Below are 26,854 nucleotides of genomic sequence, written 5' to 3'. Positions count from 1 at the left end.
AATTTCCTGCACACTTTGATATGGTTTATTTTGATGATAACTGTTGTAGCCTACAATCTATCTCAAATATTACAAACAGTAATAGGATCGTCATGAGTGGGTTATGTAAACGTTGTAGTGAACTTGTTATTATTATCGTGACTACTAATTGAAGCCGAGGCCGAATTGCACGAAAGAGCCCTGACAGCACATGGTTGGTTCTACAGACTCCAAATTTCACACGCAGATAGCTCAGACCTTTGCCTACGTTCTTAGCTAGGCCTCGACCCGACCCGATATGCGGTTTTCCGGAACCAACGCGAAAGGTTCGGAATCTCCATATGCAGAGTCCTGACTACTAATTGAAGTCAATGGACGCGAATCCGAATTGGCCCGAATCGCATGAAAGAGCCCTGACAGCACATGGTTGGTGCTACAGACTCCAAATTTGGCACGCAGATAGCTCAGACCTTTGCCTACGTTCTTAGCTAGGCCTCGACCCGACCCGATACACAGTTTTTCGGATCCGGCACGAAAGGTTTGGAATCTCCGTATGCGGAGATGACTGACATCGGGCCGTTCCTAAGCAAGCGCTGACTCATTGTGACATCACTTCATAAAAGGCTCTGACATCACATACGCCACATGAGTCAACAAAAAATCTCTGTGAGTGTGTAGGCTATGTATATATTATGTATGTATGTATGTATGTAATCCGCGTATCTTGAGAACCGTTCGTCCCACCAGCTTCAAATTCAGCACGCGTGTTCCCTGCCGCAGCAGGTAGTGCAGTGCCCGGCCTCGACCCGACCCGATACGCGATTTTTCAGAACCCAGCGCAAAAAGTTTGGATTCTCCGTATGCAGAGCTGTTGTCTGACATCAGGGTCTTCCGGAATCGGCACTGTGTCTGCAGAGATCTCCATATATGGGCATAAAATGGACGCAGACAGACAGATACAGATATCTCCATATATGGGCATAAATGGACTCAGGCAAACAGATGGTCAAAATGGATCCTATGACAACAGGTATAATGGGGTTTGCATTACACAGAATTCGGCACACGCTTTCCCCGCCGCAGCAGGGAGTGCAGTGCCCGGCCTCGACCTGACCTGATATGCGGTTATCCGGAACCAGCGCGAAAGGTCCGGAATCTCCGTACGCGGAGCTAATGTCTGACATTAGTGTTTTCCAGAACCGGCACTGTGTCTGCAGAGATCCCCATATGGGCATAAATGGACGCAGGCAGACAGATACAGATATCTACATATATGGGCATAAATGGACACAGGCAAACAGATGGTCAAAACAGGTTATGACAACAGGTATAATGGAGTTTGCATTAAAGGGTGGGGCATTCATTCCCTATTTACATCGTTCCCGAGTAGGCCGGTCCTCGACTAGACGCTCGGCCGACTGTCAGGCAGATACAGAGATCTCCATATATGGGCATAACTTGGACGCAGTCAGACAGATATCTCAATATATGGGCATACATGGACACAGTCAAACAGATCAACACGGGTCCTATGACAACAGGTATAATGGGGATTGCATTAAAGGGCGGGGCATTCATTCTCTATTTACATCGTTCCCGAGTTGGCCAGGTTCGACTAGAAGCTCGGCCGCCCGTGGAAGGAGCTAAGCTCCAACATCATCTGATTGAAGAGTTTATTAGAAGTTGCATAGGAAAAGGTACAGTTCCATGACAGGGGGGCTGTTTGGTGCCCACGAGATTTTGTGACTCCCCGAATCGAACCAAAATAAATTCGGCTCTAAAAGTGGAGTATGAATCGGCCCTTAGATATGGCCTACATCTTGCCACAAACGGCTTAAAGTTTGTTGGAGGCCCAGGGTCCCATTAATTGGCCAAGGCCAAGCTTTGAAGGATGCACTGCAAGGGTTACACCCCGCCACTCCGACATGTCTCCTTTCCGACATGTCTCCATTCCGACACTAACCCTATCTCTAACCCTTACCCTAAACTTAACCCCTATGGGAGTGTTGCCACTCCGACAATAAGAAGTCAACTTCGGAGTTGCGACATGTCGGAATGGAGAGCGACACCCACTGGGGGGTTTTATTGGGCAGCGTGCCGTGAAATTAACTCATAAATACTGCTCACTTCACACTAGTGTGATTTTTTAATTTTATTTTAGTAGACGGAAAATGCATTTTTATCCAATCAGGAGAGAGAATTCACACACTTCACTTCTTTATCATAAAGAAGTGAAGTGATGACAAAGAAATAAGCAGACCGAATTGGAAACAAGTTGGAAGTTGGCAGACTTGGCACACTAAAATTTGAACCTGATAAATGGGTAGCGTTTAGCCTAGTCTCTCCAGTCCTGATAGAACATGTGTTTTCTTTTCATTAAAGAGCTGGAGAAAGCAGAAATTAAAAAGGTTTGTAATAGATTCCATGCTTCATACAACCCCCAGTCCACCGCCCGTGCACTGCTCGCCCCTCCTCCATCAGCTGATGTGGGTAAATAAATAAATGCCTGTGCTCTGTGCTTGTCAGGAAGTGAAGCAGTGCACGGATGGACCCTGAGCGCAATATGAGCAACCAACAAAGCAATCTGCACTGTTGATGGTAGGGCAATGTGCACTTTGTACTGTATGCACGGTATGAACAACACCGCGCGGCAATGAAACGTTACTCTCGGAATCATAATAATATTGTTATTTTGTAAATCTTTAAACGCGAGCTCATGCTGAAGTGTAGCGTTAAGTAGCGTTGCTTTAGTAGTAAACAAAGTTGTTGTGTTGTTGTTGTGTGCGGGGCCGCGTTACAGCGTATCGATCACCACCAGCTGATCTATCTGTGATATAAGTGTGTGTGTGTGTGTGTGTGTGTGTGTTGTGTTGTTTCTATTCATGTGATTGATAGCGTTAATATGTTTGGTGTTTCTCAGCTTGACATGTAACGTTAGCTAACCTCGCTGTGTCAAGCTATGCAGCTATCGTTAGCTTCGGGGAGGATGGTTGTTTCATTGTCAGTGGTGTAAAGTAACTAAGTACATTTACTCAAGTACTCTACTTGATTGAGTATTTTGAGGTACTTTTACTTTACTGCAGTATTTCGATTGTACTTCTACTCCACTAGGGAAATATTGTACTTTTACTCCACTACCTTATTTGAAAACTTTAGTTACTAGTTACTTTGTAGATTTTGATTATTATTGCAAAACATGCATAAGCACCTCAGCCATTTTGAAAATAGCCGATCTAACAAGCTCACAATGTATTTGTACACATTTGAAAACTTGATTGGACATTCTGTAATAATGTGTATCATACTTTTACTAGAAATACTGTTACAAGTAGAAGTCCTGAATTCTGAATGTACTTGAGTGAAAGTACAAAAGTATTTAAAATGTATAAAAAATGGCAGGCGCATGAGCATGTGAGCTTTTTTTCAAATGGCCAAAATGTATATAGGGCTGAAGTGATTAATGTATGTTTTTGAATAATAAAAACCTGCTAAATAATGAGTAACTTATGTTTTCAAATACATGTAGTGGAGTAAAAGTACAGGAAAGTACTGGAAATTGGAAATGCTCAAGTACAATCACCTCACATTTGCCTGGAATATCAGCCTGGAATATCAGTCATTCTACTGGTTGTACTGTAAACAATGACTGCAAGTTTTTTTTTTTTTTTTTTTTGTCGTTTCAGAAAATCAAATATTTCTTTAGAACATGGAAGGTGTTGGAAGAGGGCGACCGTGGGGAAAGCTGGTCAAAGTAGACTCCTGCCAGAGCCAGGTGTTGCTTGTCAACAGGGAATGCACGGTCGGTCGGAGAAAAGGTAATCTGGGTTAAAGGAATATTTGTCTTCTCTTTGAGTGTGATAAATATATTATTACCAGGTAAACATTTGGGGCAAGTATTATATATATATTTTTGTAATAATCAAATGCAAACACTACTACAGAAAATGAATAGCCTAAAAACAACGTTGGCCTTTGGGATGTTTTTATATTAGTTTCAAGCTGCTTTTCAGAAGCTCATAAAATTCTGGACAGCACTGTCCTGCTACTGCAGCACCAATATGGCTAGCCATCGTTAAGGAAAAGTTTGGTCGCTTCTTTCCCTTTTGCAGCAATGCAGAAGTCTGTAATCGAGAGACTACTGCAGCACAGACATAGCTAGTCTGCCAGTGTCTGGACCATTTAACAGACACCCCCCTCACCCCCACCCCCCCATATTCAAGACACAAAGCCTTCTTAATTCACCAAACTTAGACACCCCCTTCTGAGGATAACAAAGGAGTCTATTGCGATCATGTGTGCCGAATATTAAGTAGTTTTTTCTTTTTTTGTATGGAGTTTTACCCATGGTAAGATTAGGTTTATCTCCATTGGTTTTGTCTACTCTGTTGTGTTCAGTTTTCAGGAGTCTACCGCCACTACAAAGTAACTGGCCAATTAGCCTAGTAGGCAATGTCTGGATAGTTGAATATTACATGAATCAAAATATATTAATGAGCGTTTTCATATACATTTCTAACATTGTGATTTCAGTTGATGTTTAATTTTTTAAACAAATGATTAAAAACAAGGAGTTTTCCAAATGTGTCAATATACAATAATGTATTTGTCATTCAAATTGTCTAGTAGTCTATAGTTTTATATTGTATAAAAACATATATACAAGAAGATTACTTTTTACATGTCAGATACAGTAAGTATTATTGCATATGTTGTCAGTATGTGCAGGAGTTAATGGACATTTTGTATCTTTGACAGGATGTGATCTATCTTTTCCTGCTAACAAACTGGTCTCAGGGGATCACTGCAAAATTGTACAAGATGAGCATTCAGGGCAGGTGTGGCTCGAGGACATGAGGTATGTTGATACTCTGGTTTTGGCAAGGCCTGTTATTAAAAACTATTGGTATAACACTTTTCAGAAACAAGACAACTTGATGTGCTTCACATGAGATGCATGTAAAAGCACTTAAAAAATGCATATAAACACTCACCTTGGTATAGAAATTACTTTTTATTTTAATCTTTTGGTGTCAGTCCACGTTTTTGGGAACAAGTAGTATCATCCTTCCTAATGATTATTATTGAGTTTACACATGCCACTTTTAACCACTTTAAACAAGTTGCGTATTATTCCCGGATTAGTTCCAAACTATTATTTTTAACAAATTGCTGTTACATTATCATTTTCTATGTTATATGGAACTGTTTGTGTGTCTTTCTTTAGCACCAATGGCACTGTCATCAACATGTCCAAGCTGGTGAAGAAGCAGACCCACGTGCTGCAGAATGGAGATGTCATCTACTTTGTGTACAGGAAAAATGAGCCTGAACAAAGTGAGTGTATTTCGTGTTTTTAGTGACCTTTGCAATTGGCCCGTAGCCAATTACTATTGTCAAAAAAACAATTTTCCACCATGCTGACAACTCCTTTAAAGCAACGGAGAGTTGTTCATCTGGTGACTGTGCCCACCTTGTAGATCTAATCTGGAGTTAGATTTTAATTTTAATTTCATTTAACTACTGTATGACTGAGTAGTACCACAGCCTCTAGGCATGAGCGGATAGACCATATTACCCAACTTATCCTGAGAAAATCTTCATGGTACAATATCCTCACTAAATATTTAACTCTAAATTCACAGCTTTAATGTATTTAACGTCTAATATTAAATTAAAGAACACCCTCTTTGGTATTATTGACGTTTGTTTTTATATCTTGCATAAAACACAGCTCTTGTCTTCACAATGAATGAAAATATATTTTTTCCTTTACCTGTAGATATCGCCTATGTTTACCATTCCATGAAACCGGAGCAACCTGATTCACAAGATGATGGACGTAAGTAGACATTCATCTTCACTTCACTCAACATCCAAGGTATAACATTCAACAGTTATTTTGGCCTTGTATGGCCTAATATTAGAACAGGGCCTAATACAAATTTTGGTACCACCCAAGGTGACCGTAACAGTTTTGGATTTTCTTCTTCGTACATGTCTCTAGTTTATATTTTGGTATGGTAACCCTTTCTGAGAAGTAGCTTAATTGATGTTATCACCCGCTAGAGTCGGTGTCCCATTAACTTTACTATACAGGGGAAAAAAGCTAAAAATGAATCTGCTTTAAGTAGCATATGAGGGGTCATGCTAGGGGTTTTTCATGATTCTGAATCCATTGCAAGCATCTGTTTTGCAAAAAAAAAAAACATTCCTTGGGCTAAAACAACACTTGCACCTGCACTATTTCACTTTTTGTGAGATTAAAAATGTATTTTCTTCCAATCTGTATGTTAATACAACTTATGCAGTTTGGGTGGTTGTTTTTAGATTACATGTGGTTGGCAAGTGGTACCTGCAGGTACATTTTTAATTTAGGAGGCAGGCTCTATATTTAGCTCAGGAGACCTGGGTTTGAACATGGGTTAGAACAGGAAAGTTAGTCACAGCTTTTAAGCAAGTGGCGGGAGAAAGGCAAAACCAATGAATGAGAAGTAATGAAAATGGTATCGGCCACGAGTCCAAAGACCAAACGCACACTGTAATCTGTATTTAGCAGGTACTGGACCAAATGCTGCAGACGTGATGGAGGAGAGGTCACCTCACAGACGTACTGCGCCATCACCAGACCTGTCTTTCTCTGTGGAGCCGGTAGTGGTGGCCGGACCCCTCAGGCAACAGACTCAGGAGGAACCCCAGCCCTCCACCTCGTCCTCTGCCCGTCTGCACATGAGTTGCCCTGCTGCAGCTGGCCCTGTTGTACACGCTGTCCCCTTTGCCTCGGGTAAGTTCACACACTGAATCGGTTTAAATTAAACTCAAAGACTATATACATGAATGTAACCAAATGGACCGTTACAGTTCCATTACTGTGCATCCAAGTTCTCAAAAACCAAGCGATTAAAAGTTTGTATTTTATAAAGTTTTTACTGAATATGTGCTTGTTCTGCCTACGTATTCTTCTTAATTACTATGCATTTGATGTATTAGTGTTGATGTAATGATGTATTACCTTGCTTATTGTAAATCGCTTTGGATTAAAAGTGTCTGCTAAATGTCTAAATTGTAAATTGTGTTTGTCATCTTTTAAACATAAGGTTAGATGTTCAAATCCTGCTACAGATAATCATACAATTGTCATTGTCATGGATCAAGACTTTGAACTTTAATGCTTCAGTTAACTGCGTCAGAATTTTAGTCACTTTTAGATTATTATTTTTTTTACAGTCTTCCCAGGCCAAGCTAAAGAACCTGCCCCTGCACAAGAGAAATACACTGACATCCAGGAGCCAGAGAGGAAGCGGAGGAAACCCAACTACGGTCAGTTTATTACGTCTGAAGATAAATCTGTATGTTCTTATAAAGTTGGCCACTGAGCAGCTCCACAAGAGCAGTTTGAGGGTTCAGTCAAATTCCATGCCTATCTTCCAACAGAACTAAACCCCCCTTTTTATTTTTATTTTTCCAGACAAGGGTTGTGATTTGAGCCTCCCTCACTCCTCCAGTAGTGAAGCTGTAGGTCCACCCAAGGGAAGCCTTCAGGACCTGCTGGGTAAGGCTCCGGTGGAAGGCACCAAGACAGACAAGATGGAGGAGTCTTTAACATGTATCATCTGTCAGGATCTACTGTATGACTGTGTCAGGTATGGCTGCAAAATCACATCAGGCATGACAATATGTTTCAAATGTTTTTTATTTGAGCAAATTACATGAAGTCAAAAATATACAAAAGTATACATAAAATAATGTATACCTGCAACAACGCATGCTCATTTTCAGGCATGACAATATACTGAAACTATGATTTGCCCAGTTCAGTTGTAGAATGTTGGTATGACCGGAATATTGATTTCATAATCACTGACATTAGGAAAATGTCTTTATGATTATTGTGACAAAAGAAATCGTGATTTATGATATTCTCGTGATAATAAAAAAAAAGCTTGCCAAAAAGCTTAGATCTACAAGCTCACAACGCGCCGCAATGCGTTGTGAGCTTGTAGATTGGCAATCTTTTGGCAAAGACATTTGATAGAGTGAAAAAAAGAAAGACTATCAAGGATAAATTATGTTTATTATGAATGCCTTTTACAATTATAGAGGGTTTAAGTGGTAGCGGATATGCAGCTCGGCAAATAAAAGGTGAATTGATCCCAGTGCATGACGGAGCACGATATCACGATAAATTAAATCTCCACAATACGATTATCGTGAGTGTTTTTTATCACGATAAACGATAATATCGCTTATCGTCCCATCCCTAGGTGGATGTGTGTTTTTAAGTTGTTAACCGCCTGCTGTCGTCCCCCAGCCTGCAGCCCTGCATGCATACCTTCTGTGCAGCCTGTTACTCCGGCTGGATGGAGCGCTCGTCTCTGTGCCCCACCTGCCGCTGCCCCGTGGAGAGGATCCGCAAGAACCACATCCTCAACAACCTGGTGGAGGCCTACCTCACCCAGCACCCTGGTACTATTTAACCACCCTACCTCACCCATCACCCTGGTACTCTTTAACCACCCTGTTAGTTGACCACACTCCCCTAGAGGGCAGTGGTCCTCAACCTTTTCAGGCCGCGACCCCCAAAATAATCATAATCTTAACTGGGGACCCCCCACCCTGATGAGCACTTAAATTTTGTAGAACACGGTTCTATATATTGTGAAAATAGACGATCTACATGCTCACAACGCCTCGCAACTGTGAGGATGTAGATCTGCTATTTTCACAATTTCTGCCTCAAATATTTGACAATTTGGCCAATGTTTAATTTGTCATTTTATAGGTATTAACTCATTGAGTGCCAATCCCGAACTAGTTCGGCTTTATTATCGTATCGCAGAGTGCCGATCCCGAACTAGTTCGGCTTTAAAAAAAAAAAAAAAATTAAACATTTTTTTTTGAATTTTTTTTTTTGGACCCCATCAAATCTGGTGAACATGATTTCAATCGCGATTTTGCATGTTCCACCCCCATACAACCCCATCTAACATACAGGGCAGCCATTTTTGTTTACATAACATGTAAAACATAATGGCTATTATCTCAAGAATGCCTGAACGGATTTCCAATCGGATTTTTTTGTTTGAAAGCTGTGAACAAACTGCACAAATCCACTCCAATGCGCATTGGATTTTTTAGAGCTCATTCTTCTCTGTTTTTTTCCCATGCATGAGGTGTGCAAGGTTTAATCGTGGCTAAATTGCAGAAAATAGATCTTCTAAAATGCTTGGTAGCCAATAGCTAACTTCAAGCTAACTTCATCCTCTTCCTGTACATGCACAAAGGAAAGTGTTCAGGCATGTCATGGCTGCAGGGCTTGTGCATATACCAGCACTGTCTAAGTAGAATTCTCTGGTCATTGGGGCCCTCTAGTGGTGAAAAAGGGGGCACTCAAAGAGTTAAAAAGGCCTTAAATTGTCACTTTGGAAATGTGCAGAATCAGATACCCTCTATACACTTAAAACTGTATGTTGGTTTGTTTACTGTTGAGTGAGAAAACAATGTTGCACATTAAGTTAAATCATCTGGGGACCCCCCAAAATATTTTGCGGACCCACAGGTTGAGAACCACTGCCCTAGGGCTCTGTAGTAGGTCCCCTTCTGTTTTCCTTCTACGTTAAATATTGTCTGGCATAAATATATCATCTACAAGCTCACATTAAGACGTGTCTATGTGTTGTGACGATATTGATACAAATATGTTGAGCCTAACGTTATCCCTACAATAGGCTTCAACATAACATTACTTGGCTTGATTATTGAAGATATACTAAACTGTTAAGAACGAAGACTGATGTTTCAAATGGTGTAAGCACTGCATGCAGTCATACGACATCAAACTAAACATTTTCATCCTTTTTTTTTAACAAACCGACATAAAGGAGAAGAGACAAATACTATGAACATTGTACACTATAAATGTCAGGTCTTTAATATAGAATGTGATGGATTGATGTTATACGGTACATACATACATATTTATTGTAGAGTAGCTGTTAAAGTACAACTTCACACGTTTTATATACATAAAGTTGGATTGGATAACAAACAACAGCATCTATGCATGTCTTAATGTCCAACTTGCAGCTTAAAGGACGACTTCCCCCATTTTCAACCTATGTTTATATAATTGGTCCACTCACTAATGCTCACGATATTTTTATTTTGTTTTAACGCGACAACAATGGCTTCCATTATAGCATACTAACTTATCAGGAATGGAAAACCTGCGGTTTCTATTAGCTTGGCATCAAAGATGTCACTGGTAGGTGGGTTTCTGAACTGTCCACAGCCCTCCTCTGAGACACAGAGGGGGTAGACAAAAATTGTATCATCTTATAATGAGCATTAGTGAGGAGCAACTATATGAAGATAAATAGGGGAAGTTGTCCTTTTAGCTGCAAGTTGGACATTAATTTAGGCCTAGGATTATTGAATGCTTTAACTATTGAAAAATGGCAGATATACAAGCTCGCAGCGCGGCACTCTCTGTGCCACGCTGCAAGCTTGTAGATCTGCTATTTTTGAAAAATCTTGAAAATTATAATTTTGACCCGATTCTATAAGTGTCTTTTGAATCCTTCTAAGGTTTTTTGAAAAACCTGTGTTTCTATGTCAGCAATCTGGCCAGCCATCGTCAAAGAAAAGGTCATTTTCACTTAAATGGAGCTCAGTCTGTTCTTGAGAGACTACTACAGTATGTCAGTGGTTCTCAAACCTTTTCATGTGAAGGACCCCCAAAATTATATTTATTTGGCCACGGACCCGCATCTCAAAATATTTAGTTCCAGGGACCACCCAGAAGCAAAATTTGAGTTACAAACGTTCGCTTTGAAAATACATATATTCAAAGATTTGCACACATTTTCACGACTTTTTCCAAAAATAGCAGATCTACAAGCTCGCAGCGCGGCACTCGGTGCCGCGCTGTGAGCTTGTATATCTGCTATTTTTCACTGGTTAAAGCATTCAATAATTCTAGGCCTAAATTTTAAGGAATGCATAGATGCTGTTTCTTATCCAATCCAACTTTAGGTATACACATTTAAAAACGACAAGGTTGACCAAAGTGCTTTTACAGACATGTCTTATCTGATTGCATCTGTATTGTTTGGATGTGGACACTGATTAGCTGTGTGTACTGTATGTGTCCGGTCACAGAGAAGTGTCGCAGCGCGGAGGACCAGAAGAGCATGGACAGCAGGAATAAGATAACTCAGGACATGCTGCAGCCCAAAGTAGAGCGCGCTCTCTCTGATGAGGAGGGGAGCTCGGACTACCTCTTTGAGCTCTCTGACAACGACAGTGACGCCTCAGACATCAGGTACACACACACACACACACACACACACACACACACACACACACACACACACACACACACACACACACACACATAAAATGTTACTTGCCAGTGATTTTTTTGTTGTTTTTCCAGTAAGATAGATCCCCCAATCGTTAGACACAGAGGTTTCTGCGGGGGGGAAATATTATTTCGTCCATCCATTCTCTAGTAATGAATATAGCTTTTTCCCAAATGGAATAAACAGGAAGTGAACGGTGGTGGATGAGATCTTGTTGCGATCACGTAATCTCCTGGATCTTTGTGTGTCTGAGAATTAAATTTTGACTCGTATGTTAGCGAAGAGTGCCATCCAGCGTATCCACAGTTTTTGGCGGTGTGAGACTTGGAAAAATACTGATTTGCAGTAAATGAGTTAACAGTTTGAACTTGATAGTAATTTTGTTCGCACAACAAAAAAAGCGAATTCAACTTTTAACGTCACACCTGTGCGACCAATTAATGTAATGCCAATGATAATATTTTAACAGTATGATATTGATTATCCCGCTCATCAATACATCAAGGATTTCCAGTATATGGTTGTTTTTAAATTCACAAAAACATTGACTAGAATTTAGGAAAAAGTGAATAATGAGGACCTTGCCAACACCCAGCCTTAGTATTTGATCACTTTGATTTCTACATTGATAAAACATTTTATTCTACAACTAAAACTCATAATCTCTTGCTCTCTGTGATAATCTGTGTATGTCTTGTCCCCAGTCAGCAGTTTATGATCTGCAGGCAGTGTCCTGGCTACAGGAAGGACAGCAATCAGCTGCTGTTCCCCTGGCTCGCTGGTTCTCCTGTCGCGCCAACTCTCTCATTTCCACCTACCATGACGGCCTCAGCCCCAACACAAGGCCTTGAAGAGCGCCCTGGGAAACTAACTGGAGAAGAGCCGTCAACCTCTTCCGAGGTCATTGCAGGTATGTTCATCTATCACCAGTTATTCTTTTCATGTTTTCCTTCTGTGCGGTTTTTGATATAATGTGTTTATTTGGTTTTGAGGAATTTGCCTGTAAGAATGATTTTTTATTGCACTTAACTGCAGTTTTATTTGAACATCCAGGCTATTTGTAAAAACAGCAGCTATTCCAAATGACTTGCTGATGTGCTTGTTTTTTACAATGATTTATCGTGGAAACAAGATTCAGGAGTCGGACATGCAAGGGCTGTAAGATGACAAGGGAAGTGTAGCAATCCCCATCATACCTAGATGCAACGTACAGGGTTCCCAAGGTCATGAAATTCCTGGAAATATTTTGAAATTAGAAAAATATCTTTCCATTACTGGAAAAGTTTTGGAATTGATCAAGAGTCCTGGAAGGTCTTGGAAAAAAAATAGCTATGCATTGTTTTAGGTTATTGATTTTAACTTTTACTGCCACCATAAATCGACTTTCAGGGTTCTCTGACACGATTTTCTTACCTTTTGATGTGGGCATGTGCGTGTCCATCGTGCACGATCCACATGCACGCCATGGTCTGTTCGCATCGTGCATGCTTTAGTTTTGCTACACTGCCTGTCTTTGGGCATTACACATAGGAGTAAGAGACTCAATATTGCGCTGAATTATTGTTATATAGTCCTGGAAATTGGGTTAAATATTCTGGAAAAGTTTTGAAAGGTTTTGAAAATTCATTGGTTAAAATGTGTGGGAACCCTGAACGTACCGTCATTGCCTTGGAAGGGAATGTGTTCCACAAAGACCAGAGCATAAAGACGATGGCTCATACTAGATAAAAATGAACAATTAAGAGAAAGGGCCCATGAACATAAAAAGTACCGTAAGCATTCAAACTATTTAAACTATGGAAGACTAAAATTTGCCAACAACAGTTTAAAAGGAGCAGCAATACAAACAGAAGCATTCTACTGGGGATTCTATTCACTTGGAAGATATTAAATCAGAGAGAAGACCACATTGGTGGAGGCCGTAAAAGGATTTGATTTCAGGCCAGCAGACATACGTAGGACTTAGTTTTTGCAGCAATCAAGAGAATCTCTGCATCCTCCAGCTTCTCTACTTCTCCACTCAATACATTTGTTTTTTTTTTTACATTTGTGCAGGCATTGACTACAAGCAACATATTACTCAACAATATTACATTACATTATTACATTACATTCTTATGGAGGTTATGTCGGTAGTAAAAAAATTAACTTAAGTCACCCTCCATGCAATTTTACTTCCTGTTTCACCAAAACCCATAATGGTTGGACAATTCTTCATGCTGCAATGGCAACTAGGCCTGCCACAATTATTCCATAGTATTATCGCAAATATTTGAGATAATCGCAATTATATTTGCATGATCATGTTGAAAGATGTTCATGTTTCAAATATGTTTATCAGCAGAAATAGTAGATCTACTAGCTGCCTGTGTCGAGATGCGAGGCATATTGAGCTTGTAGATGGAAATCTCCACAGTTAAAAAAATATTTTGGGGGGAAAGTGTTTTTATATTATATAGTCTTTTAGTCATATATGCCCTGTGCAGTTTGTTTGCGGAGCCTAAAAAGACAATCAGAAATACATATGTGTTCCAATGTTCAATGCCAAAAACACAATTAAATCGTTAATTGCAATTATTTGTGTGACAAATTGTCTGGTTTGGACAAATGGTCGCTACAGAGAGACAAAGGTGATGTTGAAGTTCAAGGTCAAATATTTATTGTCTCAGACGGGAAATGATAGCACAGCGACGTCCCCGAGCATAGTTTTGAGGTGGTAAATTACTCCCCGCAACCTTTTGCATATGAAATGTATTTTGAAGCCCGTTTCTTGTCTGCCTCAGAAACGTCTCCTCAGGCGTACAGGTGTCCTCCTCAGGGCTGCCACGTCATCTGCACCTGCTGCCTTCAGCCCATGCCAGACAGACGTGGTGAACTCGGCAGCCAGCAGGTCCCTGCTCAGCAATGTGAGTGTCTGGGCCTATTGTGTTTACTGAATGTGTGCGGTTCAAAGTGTTTATTGTCACAGGCACATGCATACAATACAGCTGGCAGCAACATTGCAGGCAATGAAATGATTGTACGCCAACTAGGGATGGGATGATATGCGATGTTATCGTTTATCGTGATAAAAACACAGAGATTTAATTTATCTTGATATCGTCCTCTGTCATGCACTGAGATCAGTTCACCTTTTAATTGCCGAGCTGCATATCCGGTAGCCCGCTATAATTGGTAAAAGGTACTTATAATATACGTACTTGATACAGTCTTTTTTTTTCACTCTCTATAAAATGTCTTTGTCAAAAAAATAGCCGATCTACAAGCTCACAACGCGGCGCAAGCGCTTTTTTGCGAGACGTTGTGAGATTGTAGATTTTTTTTTTTGGCAAATGTTCCGCCCCAGGATAATGGATTTTGATTATCGCGATAATATCGTAAATTTCTTTTGTCACAATAATCGTGATATGAAATTTTCATGTCATCCCATCCCTAACGCCAAGCTTTCCTCAACAATGTAGAAAAGTTGAGATAAAAAAATAAGACTGGGGTCTAATAATGGCATAGCTTCCCGGTGGATCTCTGTCATCATATGGATGAGGTCATATTGATGCCATGTCACCAGTGTGGAGTTCAATGTGGAACTCCATATTTTGGTAAGAACGATGAGTGAAAAATATTCACCAAAAAACAACTCTAAAATATTTCTTCTTGACCTTCTGGAAGCGTGCAAAAGAAATCTGGCACTGATTGGTAAAATCTTGCCTGTGTCTATTTCAAAGTATGTATTTCTGTCTGTTGTCAATCCCTGATGAACACACATACAGTACATAGTTTTTTCACCCTCATTTCTCATTTTGTGTCTAGGTATGTTGTGCCAGCGGCCCTTCTGTCATATCTACTGGGGCTGCCAGAGGATTGGCTGTCAAGGTTGCCTGGCCCTTTTTAGCGGTAAGTCTATATTCAGGGTTCCCACGGTCATTCCTGGAAATATTTTGAAATTAGAAAAATATTTTTCCTGTACTGGAAAAGTTTTGCAATTGATCAAGGGTCCTGGAAGGTCCTGTAAAAAATAACTATGTATTGTCTTTCGTTATTGATTTTGGGTTGACAAATTAAACATTGGCCAAATTGTCAAATATTAGAGGCAGAAATTGTGAAAATAGCAGATCTACATGCTCGTGAGCATGTAGATCGGCTATTTTCACAATAAAACTGTGTTGTACAAAATTCCTCAACTCTCTTCAAATATGATTATTTAGAGGGTCACGCATTCAATAATTCTAGGCCTAAATTGGTTAACTATTTGCGTATGTGGGCACTATGGGCCAAAGTTAAAGGGCTTTTGTAGGTGTGCTGTATAGAGGCCCCTCAACATGAGGGTCCTGTTGATTATACATGGAATCCATCCATGTTGATCATAATTACAGTTTTATGGTGCAAGTAACCCATTATGTCGTTTACAGAGCTCAATCTAACGGATAAATGCCTGGATGGTGTTCTGAACAGCAATAACTACGAGTCTGAGATCCTCAGGGTGAGTCAGACCTTCTTTCTGGTTATCGTGATCCTGTCTAGTAGGGATGCCACCGGAAAATCCATTAGTCATTGATTAGAGTATCCAGAAATCGATTTTAATATTTCTTTCTTTTTTTTTTTTTTTACTTCTAAAATATAGGCTAATACTACTGTACAGCAAATCACTATTGATGTCACTCGAAAAGTAACTATGAGGACTGAGAAGGCTGTACAAGATATCCACAAAAATCTAAATAAAAACTGGTTATAAAACGCATGGACACCACTCAACACTTAACACACGGGTGACTAACCGGTCCTTTAGGCCGATTTTGAGATTTCAAAGTGCAATAACTCTCCCTGTGAAGGTCTCAGAAATTTCCCCTTCCATGACTTTTCCTAAATACTCAAGATATATGTTCTCATTTTTTTTCCCCTTCTGAAACGTTTCCTAATTATGAAATAAAATACAATTATACCACTCTGACGGTAATTATCGGCAGAATAGACCGCTCTCCCCCATTCTCCCCCTCCTAAGAGAATTCACACGTTTAGCGCTCCCGTTGTGCGCCTTTGTTCAAGGTAATGGATCATTTGCATTTCACTGTCAGCTTAGCAAAGACATTAAAACCACTACCTGGAAATGTTTTATTTCATAAATAGTATCAATATAATATTAATTATGAGAATCGCTATGGTGTATATAATGTAGGCCTATTATTAATTATTTTAGCCGTGCATGAGCAATCATTTGCGGGGAGATGATGCTCTTGCTGACCGGGAGAAGTGCGACGCTGCTGCCACTGCACAGCGTGTTTCTAAAAGCTAAGCATCATTTCAGCTAATAATACATATAAAGAACAACTGGGTGATCTATAAGTTATCGGCCAAAATGAATATCTTGTATAGATATGCCTACACGGGAACACGGCACACGCTGCGCACACGCTGCGCCTGTTCTGTCCGAGTGGAGACGGCTTTTAGACGGCACGCATGTCACGGTGACATTGGTGCGATCAAACAGTATAGGCACCCGACACTTGTGTCCTGCACGTTTAATTTCTAATGGATAATCATTTGCTTTTTATTGTTACATGCCTAAGCAAAAAACACTACGTGAACATTTTACAGAGTGAAGAGAATGTGAATTATCTCTCTCTCTCTCTTTCTCTCTATATAGGCCTATAGATCGTATCACGCTGCAACGCTTTGTGCCGCGTTGTGCAGAGTTGAACAGCGCGATGGATATAAATAAGTGTCAAAGACTCAAAGTGAACTTATATTATATTACCTTTATATTACTCCAAAGGTGCAGAGATTGTTGACAAAATGTTACATAACGTCCATCATATTGAAGTGGTTTGTTTCTCAACTCAAGTGAAAACTAAGAGATGCACGCAGGCTGACGCAGCACAAACCAGGCGCCGTCAGCGCAACAATAGAGTTGCGCATAAAAGCCGTGAATAAAATACATTTCTACCTTTAAAGTTTTCGGGGTCCGAGAAGAGTAGTCCTATGAACTTGTGTCTAATCCCTGAGTAGTGAGTAGGCTACAGTAAAGCAGAGAAAGACATAAGACAACAACTCCAGGTATGAGGAGTCCTTGTACAGGAGTGGGACAGGACGGGATTTATTTATTTATTTATTTTTAAGATGTGTTGAGTTTTTGTTGAGTTCTGAACGCTTCGGAAAGGTTCTGTTTGGCTAAGTTATTGTATTTTTCGTTTCCTCTTATTTAGCTTATTATTTTCGTTGCTTTATAAGTTGTGTTTAGACCATTCTTTATTTGTTATTTCCCTTGTTTATGTAATTTCTTTGTTAACTTTGTGTTGGGCCACGGCTTCGCTCGCCACGGCTTCGCTCTAGTGAGCCTACTGATCAACGTTCTCTTTATAATTAACTAACTTATATCAATTTCTAGTAATAATAATAATAAAGTCGGGACATATATGAAAGCTTTGCCAAACAAATGTTTAATTATATAAGCTCACAAACTGTGTGGCTATGGTGAGCTTGTTGTCCCGTCGTATTTTGAGAGGTCAATTGAAATGCTAATTCACATTTGGAAGACAATAGAACCCCCGCCGGCAGCAGGGGGAGGAGGTGTTGCGCAGCTCGGCCAAAAGGGAGAAAATCTAACGGTCTAAATGAACGGTAAATGCAGGCGGAGGGGTAGTTTTTTCAGTTCAGTCACCCAAGTGTTAATGTTATGTGACCATGTGAGTGTAATGTAAACTAAGAATAAAGGGAATATCCGCACTCTCTTGAGTAGTTTCTTGAGAAGTTATTTTAATTCATATGCAGCAGAACAGCAGTCTCACCAGCACGTCTTCTCTAGACGGGAGGAGAGTTGTCCTAATATAAACAAAAACACACATTGGTTCCGGTAGTCACAAAATCTCGGTGGCACCGAACAGACGAACAAATGACGGTACCAACCACATTCCTCCCAGCGCTATGTCCCGCCTTCCTGGCATGTTTAACTAGGAAATGTCACCACATGAAAGTGTAACAAGTGGAGCACTTCTGTTGCAGTGCGACTAAATGTGTATAATTGTGGGCTCGCCTGAAAGGCGAGAACACTATGTTATTATTTATAGAGTTCCGTCGCAGACAGTACAAAGGCAGGGCCCTTAGCCAATGAGGTTTGTGGGTTCGTCTGAAAGGCGAGAACACTATGTTATCTTCATTATTTACAGTATATAGTGAGTTCTGCCACAGACGGTACAAAGGCAATGAGGTGCCATTGAGGTGTGGAAAATCTGGGAGTGGTGTTAGCTGGAGTATTGGTTGAGCTTCACATGACAGTTAGCACGCTGCAGAATATAGTCACGAGCGAGCCCACACTGTTTTGTAGGAACAGTATTTCTAGTTTTAAAAGAAAATGTTTGTCCTTCTAGAATTACCTGTCTTCCAGAGGGAGGTCTTGGAAGGACATGCTCAAGGAGGCCCTGCAGGGCTTACAAGAAGGAATCTACTATCTGTCAGGTAAGAAAGTAATACATCTTTATTTCTTAATCGAACAACGCGTAGGAGACCTGGTGATATTTATCAGAGATCTGCTACACTTTGACTGTATACTGTGATATATCTTGTATGTATTGGAGTATATCCCAGAAATGTTAAATGTTATGACATTGATATATTAGTTACAATTACTGTATCTTCATGTTGCAGCTCTATCTATTATATCTGGATGTTGTATGTATTGCTGCTACCCAGATGTTGTAAAATATTCACTTAAGTGACCTTGGGTCTTTCAGATTATCGCATTAATGCAAATGTCACCGTCTGCTACTGCTGTGGCCTGCGGGGCTTCAAGGAACTGGCCTACAAATACAGACAGAACATCCCAGCGTCTGACTTACCAGGTTGGAGACACCACAATATTGATCTATTTAAAAGGATATTTCACTTTGAAACATCTTTAGGGTCAACACAACTTAAAAACTGTCTGGTCATGCAAACAAAAGCCAGAGTAGACTCCAAATATGTTTGAAAGTTAAAGGTAGGGTAAGTGATTTCATTTAATTAAAATAACAAAATGGCTCTATGTTCTGATAGTACTACTATGTGAGTGTTTGGTCCATATTTTTACTTCAGCCTTATCCCCTGTGAGGAGAAAAAAGCACTTTCAGTTGCTCCACCAAAATGTTGGGTGACAGATTTTCCTCCAATCAGGATAGGGTGGGGACTTCCTCCAATCATGGTCGATGCCCGCCCCGTCCCCACTTGGTCATGATTGGAGGAAGGCCCCCACCTGTCACGTACAACAGTGTTTCTCAACCACTGTGCCTGGGGACCTTTGGTGTGCCCCCAAGAAGGGTCAAGTGTGCCCCTTGAAACTGCTTGAAAGCCAGTATTGTATTTATCATTTTAAAAATGATTTAAACTAGTGAAAACAGCCGACTGCGAGGCGTTGTGTGCTTGTAGATCTGCTGTTTTCACTACTGTTGTGCGACAGCCTTGTATGATGAAGCAGGGCTTTACTTTGCGAAGAAACGTACAAATTTGAAACTTGGAGATACAAGGTTTCTTCCCGATAGTGACGATTATGTTCGTGTGCCCATGGATTCTTGGGACATGAAAAGTGTGACCATGCAGAAAAATGTTTGAGAAACACTGACCTACAATAAACTGAAACTTAAGTGAAATCACTTACCCTACCTTAAATATCCCTAAGGCATATTTCTTTTAGATCGCACTATAAATTGCTTGACCTCTAGTGAAAACATTTTTAGTCTTTACTTCTTTGCTATCTAGGTGTGTCGTATTGAGCCATAATGTGTTAATTCTGTTTAAAGTTTGAGTAATGACTTGATTTAATGTTTGATTGCCAGCATCTGTAACGTCTCGTCCTGACTGTTACTGGGGACGTAACTGTCGCACACAGGTGAAGGCGCATCATGGCATGTAAGTTCATTTCCAGATTGTGTCAGTCACCTGTGACATATGACTCCATATTTGGGCTGCACGATAAATTTGACACGCACACGCGGATGCTCTGGTAGTTGGCTTACATCCTACACCACACTGTAAAAGTGTTGAGTGGCGAAGCCGCACTATACAGCTTTCCTGCCTGCGAGCATGTCTATTAGTCTTTATAAATACTTAATCATGTACAAAAGTGCATTGTGCACGTAGCAGCATGAGCAGTGATTTGTCTGATTTGTAGGGGACAGTTGGATATAAACACATGTCTGTGCAGACAGACATGGATACACAGGCCATTTTAGTTTAAATGTGTAACTTCACAATGTTGCAGGCTGTTAAACCCTTTCCCCAGTAGAGGGAGGCATTGCATCAACATCTTGCTCTCTCCATATACTGTACCAGCAGGCTAGTAGGTTGGGGAACCAGTATAGAAGCCCAAGAGATGACACACCGCAACAGAGGGCTGTGTTGAACAATGAAACAAAAATAATAATAATAATATGCATACAACTATAATGATTTACTCACTTATCAATGTATGTATCCATCAAAGCAGAAATTAGTAACACATTAGTTCAGAATTTCAATATGTGTGATGTGTGCTTGTTAATTAATTAAAAATCTAAGTTTAAATAACAATACATTGATAATGGACAGTCAGTTGGACCCCCCTCAAAAAAAGGTGTGTGTGTGTTGGGGGGGCGGGGGGGGGGGGATAGCAAATCAACAGAGCAAAGATCAGATTTAGACTGTCACACTTATGGCTGTCACAATTATTACATAATCGCCTAATCGCGATTATTTTACATAATCGCGATTATTTTTCATAATAATAGTAATAATAAAAATAATAACATAATAGTTTCCATGTTAAAAAAATAGGAAAAAAATCAAACATAGTGGAAATAGCAGATCGCGACGCGTTGTGAGCTTGTAGATCGGCTATTTCCACTATCAATGTTATTTTTTTTAAGTAGTAAGTTGTCAAATATGTCAGTAATTTCTTTGTGTATTTAGGTTATGTGTCATATCTGTCATGTGCAACTTCAAAGCCTAAAAGCCAAACAGAAATGTAATTATCAGCGACAAAAACACAATTTAATCGTTAATCGCAATTATTTGAGTGACAATTAATCGTCATGTAAAATGTCATATCGTGACAGCCCTAGTCACACTGCATTCTTCTTTTCCACTCTTTGTCATTTTGTCTGTGTAGCTTCAGGTTTTCATACCAATATGGTGGCAGCGCTGTCACTAGCGCCATCTAGCGGCGGTTGTCAAAAAAGGCACTGCAGTGCTTCTCATCTCTTAGTTTTCCATACTCTTTCCCCCGCGTCATGTACACTCCACCTGTGTTACACTAACCTCCAACCTAACCTTGTGGTAGAGCAGTGTTTCTTAAACTTTCAGATTTCAAGGTTTTCCCCTAACTCTGACAGTGTACAAATAGGTTCATTTGGTTCCATTTGTACACTGTCAGAGTTACAGACTTGTATGTGGGTTCCTTTAGTCTCTGGAATCCACTTTGAGAACCATTGTGGTAGAGTTGTATTGAAGCTTCTTGCATTTCAATATGAAATCCCAAAACACATGTGTATTTTTGGAGGGGGAAAAAAGGTGTGAGTCTGTTGCTTTGTGTTTCGATTTGTGACATGCAAGGCTCTAAAATATTTCCTTCACTTTTGATTTCAGGAAATTCAACCATATATGTGAGCAAACTCGCTTCAAGAGCTGAAGGGACAGGACGACCCATTCAATGCATCCCTACAGCTTCAGGGCACGATTACACATGCGCTTCATATGCGCTGTTTCTCTCTATATCAGATGTCTTTGCCAAAAAATAGCCGATCTACAAGCTCACGGAGCGTAGGGATGCGACATGTTGTGAGCTTGTAGATCTGCTATTTTTTTGACAAATGTTCCGCCCCAGGATAATGGATTTTGATTATCGCAGTAATATCGTACATTGCGATTTCTTTTGTCAAAATAATCGTGATATGACATTTTCATATCGTCCCATCCCCAGTGGTTGGCTCACCAATGGCACTTCATTCCAGTCCTATACAAAGGATGTTAATAGGCAGGAAGACTTACTGGAAAATGTGATTGTTCGAGGCATTTTGGGGTAAAAGTTGTCTTAACAGTCTATTTTACATAATTCAAGGGTGCTGAATCTGAAAAATGTCCATGATTGGTCAGGTTTCACTTACTATATAATGGGAGAAGCAGGTTCACATGGTCTGCGGAAGAGTCATGGTCATCCTGATTCCTGAGTGTCCTTTGGATCTGCCATGGATTCTATTGTTACTTAATTTATAGCGTTGTCTGTTGTCTAATAAACTATAACTATAATACACTATAATAGATTATAATAGTGGTTATAAAACAATAGAATATATTATCATGTATTACAACTATATCCTGGTGGTCTAAATGAAAAGTCAGTGGGTTATAACACAATAGAATATATTATCATGTATTACAACTATATCCTGGTGGTCTAAATGAAAAGTCAGTGAGTGATCAGTCTAAATGAAAGGTCAGTGAGTGATTAGTCATTATGAAGTGTTTGGCCTAGCTCAGACCTACTCTAGATTGGATACTTTTTAGTACCACGTTTAGTACCACTTTCACACCGGGAGCGCTTCGCTGTTACTACGTGTCAATCTTTTCGACACCCAACCCAAACCCTTACCCTAACCTCCGTGGAGTGAGTCGCTAACCCTCCCGACGCTCCTTTGTCGAAGTGACGGTCGTTCAAAAGAGCGAGATTTCCCCTTACATACCACTCCACCCGGTCCTTGTAGTGGAAAACCTGGCACGAGTGGGCGGTGTGGAGTGTTGTGGTGTTGGGCCATGTCAGTGGAGAAGAGGCTTTTGAGTACTAACAGTTCTCTGTAATGTTGGCCACTAATTAACATATTTAGGAATATACTGAACCCTAATTACATAAAAAAATGCCTTAATCACACTGTCCGACCTTCAGAACATAGATGTAGACACTTAATTTGTCAGTTTAGCTTGCCTTGTTTAAAGAGTTATTGAAAGGGATAACAAAATTAACCATGATAGATTAAATGAAAACACCCATCCGAGGTTTTTCCGATTTGGCACCCTTGAATTATGTAAAGAGGCCTGGTTCCCCACTTTTACCCCCAAATGCCTCTAACCACCTCATAGAAGGCCCTTTTTATCTGAAATCTGTCCTGATTATATTGGGGAATCTGACACTTTTGATGCGTACGTAGCACATGTGTGACCGTGCCTGAAGGAGAAATTCTCCAGTATTAGCCACTGATCATTGGAAGAGGTATTTCATGTAGACAGAAGAAAGGGAAAACATTCAACAGCGAGAATATTTTTTACAAATGTAATTCCAAATACATTTTTTTGGACCCAGCTATCAAATATATATTATGCACTTGTAAAAGTGGTGTCAGTGTGAGCACACTCTTCTGATTAAACTGTAACGCAAGGACTGCACCGACAAATCGAAGCGCAACGGCCTACCTACATGTACATATATTTCCCATAGTCCGAATCTGCTGCAGAGCAATGAGGAAAATAGTTTTTCTTTATTAAATCTAATAGATTTGTACTGTACTTTTTACTTAATGGCAAAACGCTTCCATGGGCGTTTTTGCCTGTTATGCATTGACCTGTTGCAACAATTACAATCACTTCTTACAACCAATGTGCATACAATTTGGGGCATGTCAATTAATGGTATGGACCCTAAACAGTTAAAGCTGCTCATGATTGAGGCCAGGTGTGGGGAATTAACACCAGCCAAAGGCTAGTTATTAGTTAATCTTAGCAGTGGCACGTATAGACTGTTTTCCTGAGCGCCACCCTGTGGAGGGTGCTGCCATTACTGCGTTTACAAACCTATGTACAACCAGGGAGACGGGACTGCATGCTAACATTAGGTGTGAGTAGCTAACTTAAAGTTTCCAAAACTTACTGTGCTGTTCTTTGTGGGAACAAAGTCTAGTTTTTATCCACTTTAGGCCAATCATCTTTGCAACTCCACGCGTATCAACAGACTAGAGCGGGGGTCTTCAACAGGGGGTCCGGGACCCCTAGGGGGTCCTCAGAGTTACTACAGGAGGTCCTCAAAATCTTTGTGATAGAAACCTTTTCTATATATATTTTTTTTATATTAACCACTTGAACCATAGCGTCCATATTCTGAGAACTTGAGCCAAAAATAGCAGATCTACAAGCTCACAACGCCTCGCAGCGCGAGGCGTTGTGATATTGTAGATTGGCTATTTTCTGCAAAAAGGTTTGGTGTAGAGGGGAAAAAGAGCAGACTAAATACAATTTGAAAGGTCAAGTTTATTAACTCACTTACTGCCAATTTAAAATGCCCCTCGAGTGGCACTAGTGCCAGAAGCCTCCATAGACTCCCATGTAATTTATAGTGCACAGATCATGCACGCCCATGCACAGATCATGCACCATGTTTGTGCAGGCTGTTCACAGCTTTCAAACAAAAAAAAAAGATTGGAAATCCGTTCAGGCATTCATGATTTATCAGCCATAATGTTTTCTTCAGATGTAAACAAAAATGGCTGCCATGTTTGAAAGATGGGGTTGTATGGGGGGTGGAACATGCAAAATCGCGATTGAAATCATGTTTACTAGATTTAATTGGGTCCAAAAGTTTTTCTAAGTAAAAGTCGCCCAAAGTCGCTTGGCAGGGAACTCCATAGTGAGAAAGTTGCTCTAAAAGTCGCCTGGCACTGTATGAGTTAAGTATCGACTGTTCAAGTGGTTAAATATCTGAAAACACAAATTGACATGAATCCAAAATACACTGATTTTGCTGTCAAACAATGAAACTATGGAATCTATGAACAGGTTGTGGGGGTCCCTGCTTCATCGCTCTCTCAACTAAGGGGTCCTTGGCCTGAAAACGTTGAAGACCCTTGGACTAGAGTAACACTGCAGTCATGGCTGACTGCGCCCTCTACAGGGGAGGGCTCTGGAAAACGGTCTATATACTGTATCTTTGTCCACTGTCCCTCACTTTGGCGGGTAACCAGCAAAGAATCTTAGAAAGGGTACACATTATTGTGTATCATTATTTTATGCTTTAACTATTGAAAAATAGCAGATATACAAGCTCACAGCGCGGCACAGAGTTTCAAAGATTTTGAAATATTCAAAGATTTGCACACATTTTCACGACTTTTTCAAAAATAGCAGATCTACAAGCTCGCAGCGCTGTGAGCTTGTATATCTGCTATTTTTCACTGGTTAAAGCATTCAATAATTCTAGGCCTAAATGGGTTAAGGGAAATTTGTTTGGTTGAGAATGTGGCCTATCCAAACCTACAACGTTTCTATATTAATCCATGTAGGTAGCGGCGTCACCTTTTTCATTTCAACACCATAACCACCTGGTCACAAAAGACATGCAAGGCCTACTGTAAGTTTCAAAGCAAAACTTATCAAGAAGCGAGAAAAGCAATCTGTAATGGACTAAGGCCATATTATGTGTATTGAAAGGCATGCTACTGAGTTGTTTTTATATACTTTTGTCTTCCTGTGCCTGAGTAGTTGACAGTATGAAAATGAACACAACCTAGTCATTCTATTGTACTTTGTGTTGTAATAATCGTATTAGAAATGTTGATTTAGAACAATCTAGGGCTTCCTACAACAGATTCCTTAGTACATTACGAAGAGGTTCAAGCACATCTTTGTTCTATGCATTTATACCTTTTTTTTTTTTAGGATGTTTGCATGAACTCCATATTATTTCTGAAGACACAAGCTGCTTCCATCACCAGTGTTGCTCACTTAACCCATTCAGAACGGGTACACATTATTGTGTATTATTATTTTATGCTTTAACTATTGAAAAATCATGAAAATTCGAATGTTGACCCGATTCTATAAGTGTCTTTTGAATCCTATGATTTTTTTGAAAAACCTATGTTTCTATGTCAGCAATCTGGCTATAGCCATCGTCAAAGAAAAGGTCCTTTTCACTTAACTGGAGCTCAGTCTGTTCTTGAGAGACTAACAGTCAGTGGCTCTCAAACTTTTTCATGTGAAGGACCCCCAAAATGATATGAATTTGGCCATGGACCCCCATCTCAAAATATTTAGTTCCAGGGACCACCCAGAAGCAAAATTTGAGTTACAAATGTTCGCTTAAAAAATATTCAAAGATTTGCAAATATTTTCACGACTTTTTCAAAAATAGCAGATCTACAAGCTCGCAGCGCGGCACTCGGTGCCGTGCTGTGAGCTTGTATATCTGCTATTTTTCAATAGTTAAAGCGTTAAATAATGTTAGGCCTGAATGGGTAAAACAAGCTGTTAACAAGGAAAACGACGTCTTGACCTTTAACGGAGTTCACCTGTTTTATTGTTGGTGGCGTCTGGCCGAGGTTTCCTTGAGCGACGTAGGCTTTCCCAGACAAGGGGAGAAACTCCCACGTCAAAAGCTCAAAGCCCCCCCACAAACATACATAATGGGCAATAGACAGGCAATCCCATGTGATAGAGTTGTGTAGGACTTTGTGAGAAGGGGGATCAGCGTAATGTGTTGAAATGGCTGCAGTCATATCTGAGGGCATGGGAGGCCCTCGCTTGTATGCTTTGCT

At 40.2% G+C, this 26,854-nt stretch overlaps 1 protein-coding gene across 2 annotated transcripts; it reads left to right on the top strand.

Annotated features, from left to right (window-relative positions):
• Positions 1–2,524: 2,524 nt before the first annotated feature.
• chfr (checkpoint with forkhead and ring finger domains, E3 ubiquitin protein ligase) lies at positions 2,525–26,426 on the top strand. 2 transcript variants are annotated; one of them, XM_080739491.1, is made up of 18 exons: positions 2,525–2,577; positions 3,663–3,794; positions 4,735–4,834; positions 5,204–5,313; positions 5,759–5,818; positions 6,536–6,760; positions 7,204–7,296; positions 7,445–7,619; positions 8,288–8,442; positions 11,137–11,299; positions 12,044–12,249; positions 14,123–14,245; positions 15,147–15,230; positions 15,746–15,816; positions 18,698–18,785; positions 19,061–19,168; positions 20,138–20,210; positions 21,924–26,426. In XM_080739491.1, exons 2-18 carry the CDS (start codon positions 3,686–3,688, stop codon positions 21,964–21,966), a joined length of 1,986 nt encoding a protein of 661 aa, XP_080595617.1. In that variant the 5' UTR covers positions 2,525–2,577; positions 3,663–3,685; the 3' UTR covers positions 21,967–26,426. The 2 variants fall into 2 exon arrangements, with proteins under 2 accessions (XP_080595617.1, XP_080595616.1); XM_080739490.1 differs by having other exon boundaries at positions 6,533–6,760.
• Positions 26,427–26,854: the final 428 nt, after the last annotated feature.

Source organism: Nannobrachium achirus (assembly GCF_963921795.1).
Source record: "Nannobrachium achirus genome assembly, chromosome: 12".
Taxonomy (NCBI): Eukaryota; Metazoa; Chordata; class Actinopteri; order Myctophiformes; family Myctophidae; genus Nannobrachium; species Nannobrachium achirus.
Note: the sequence above shows the minus strand (reverse complement) of the source record. Positions and strands in the feature narration are given on the sequence as shown.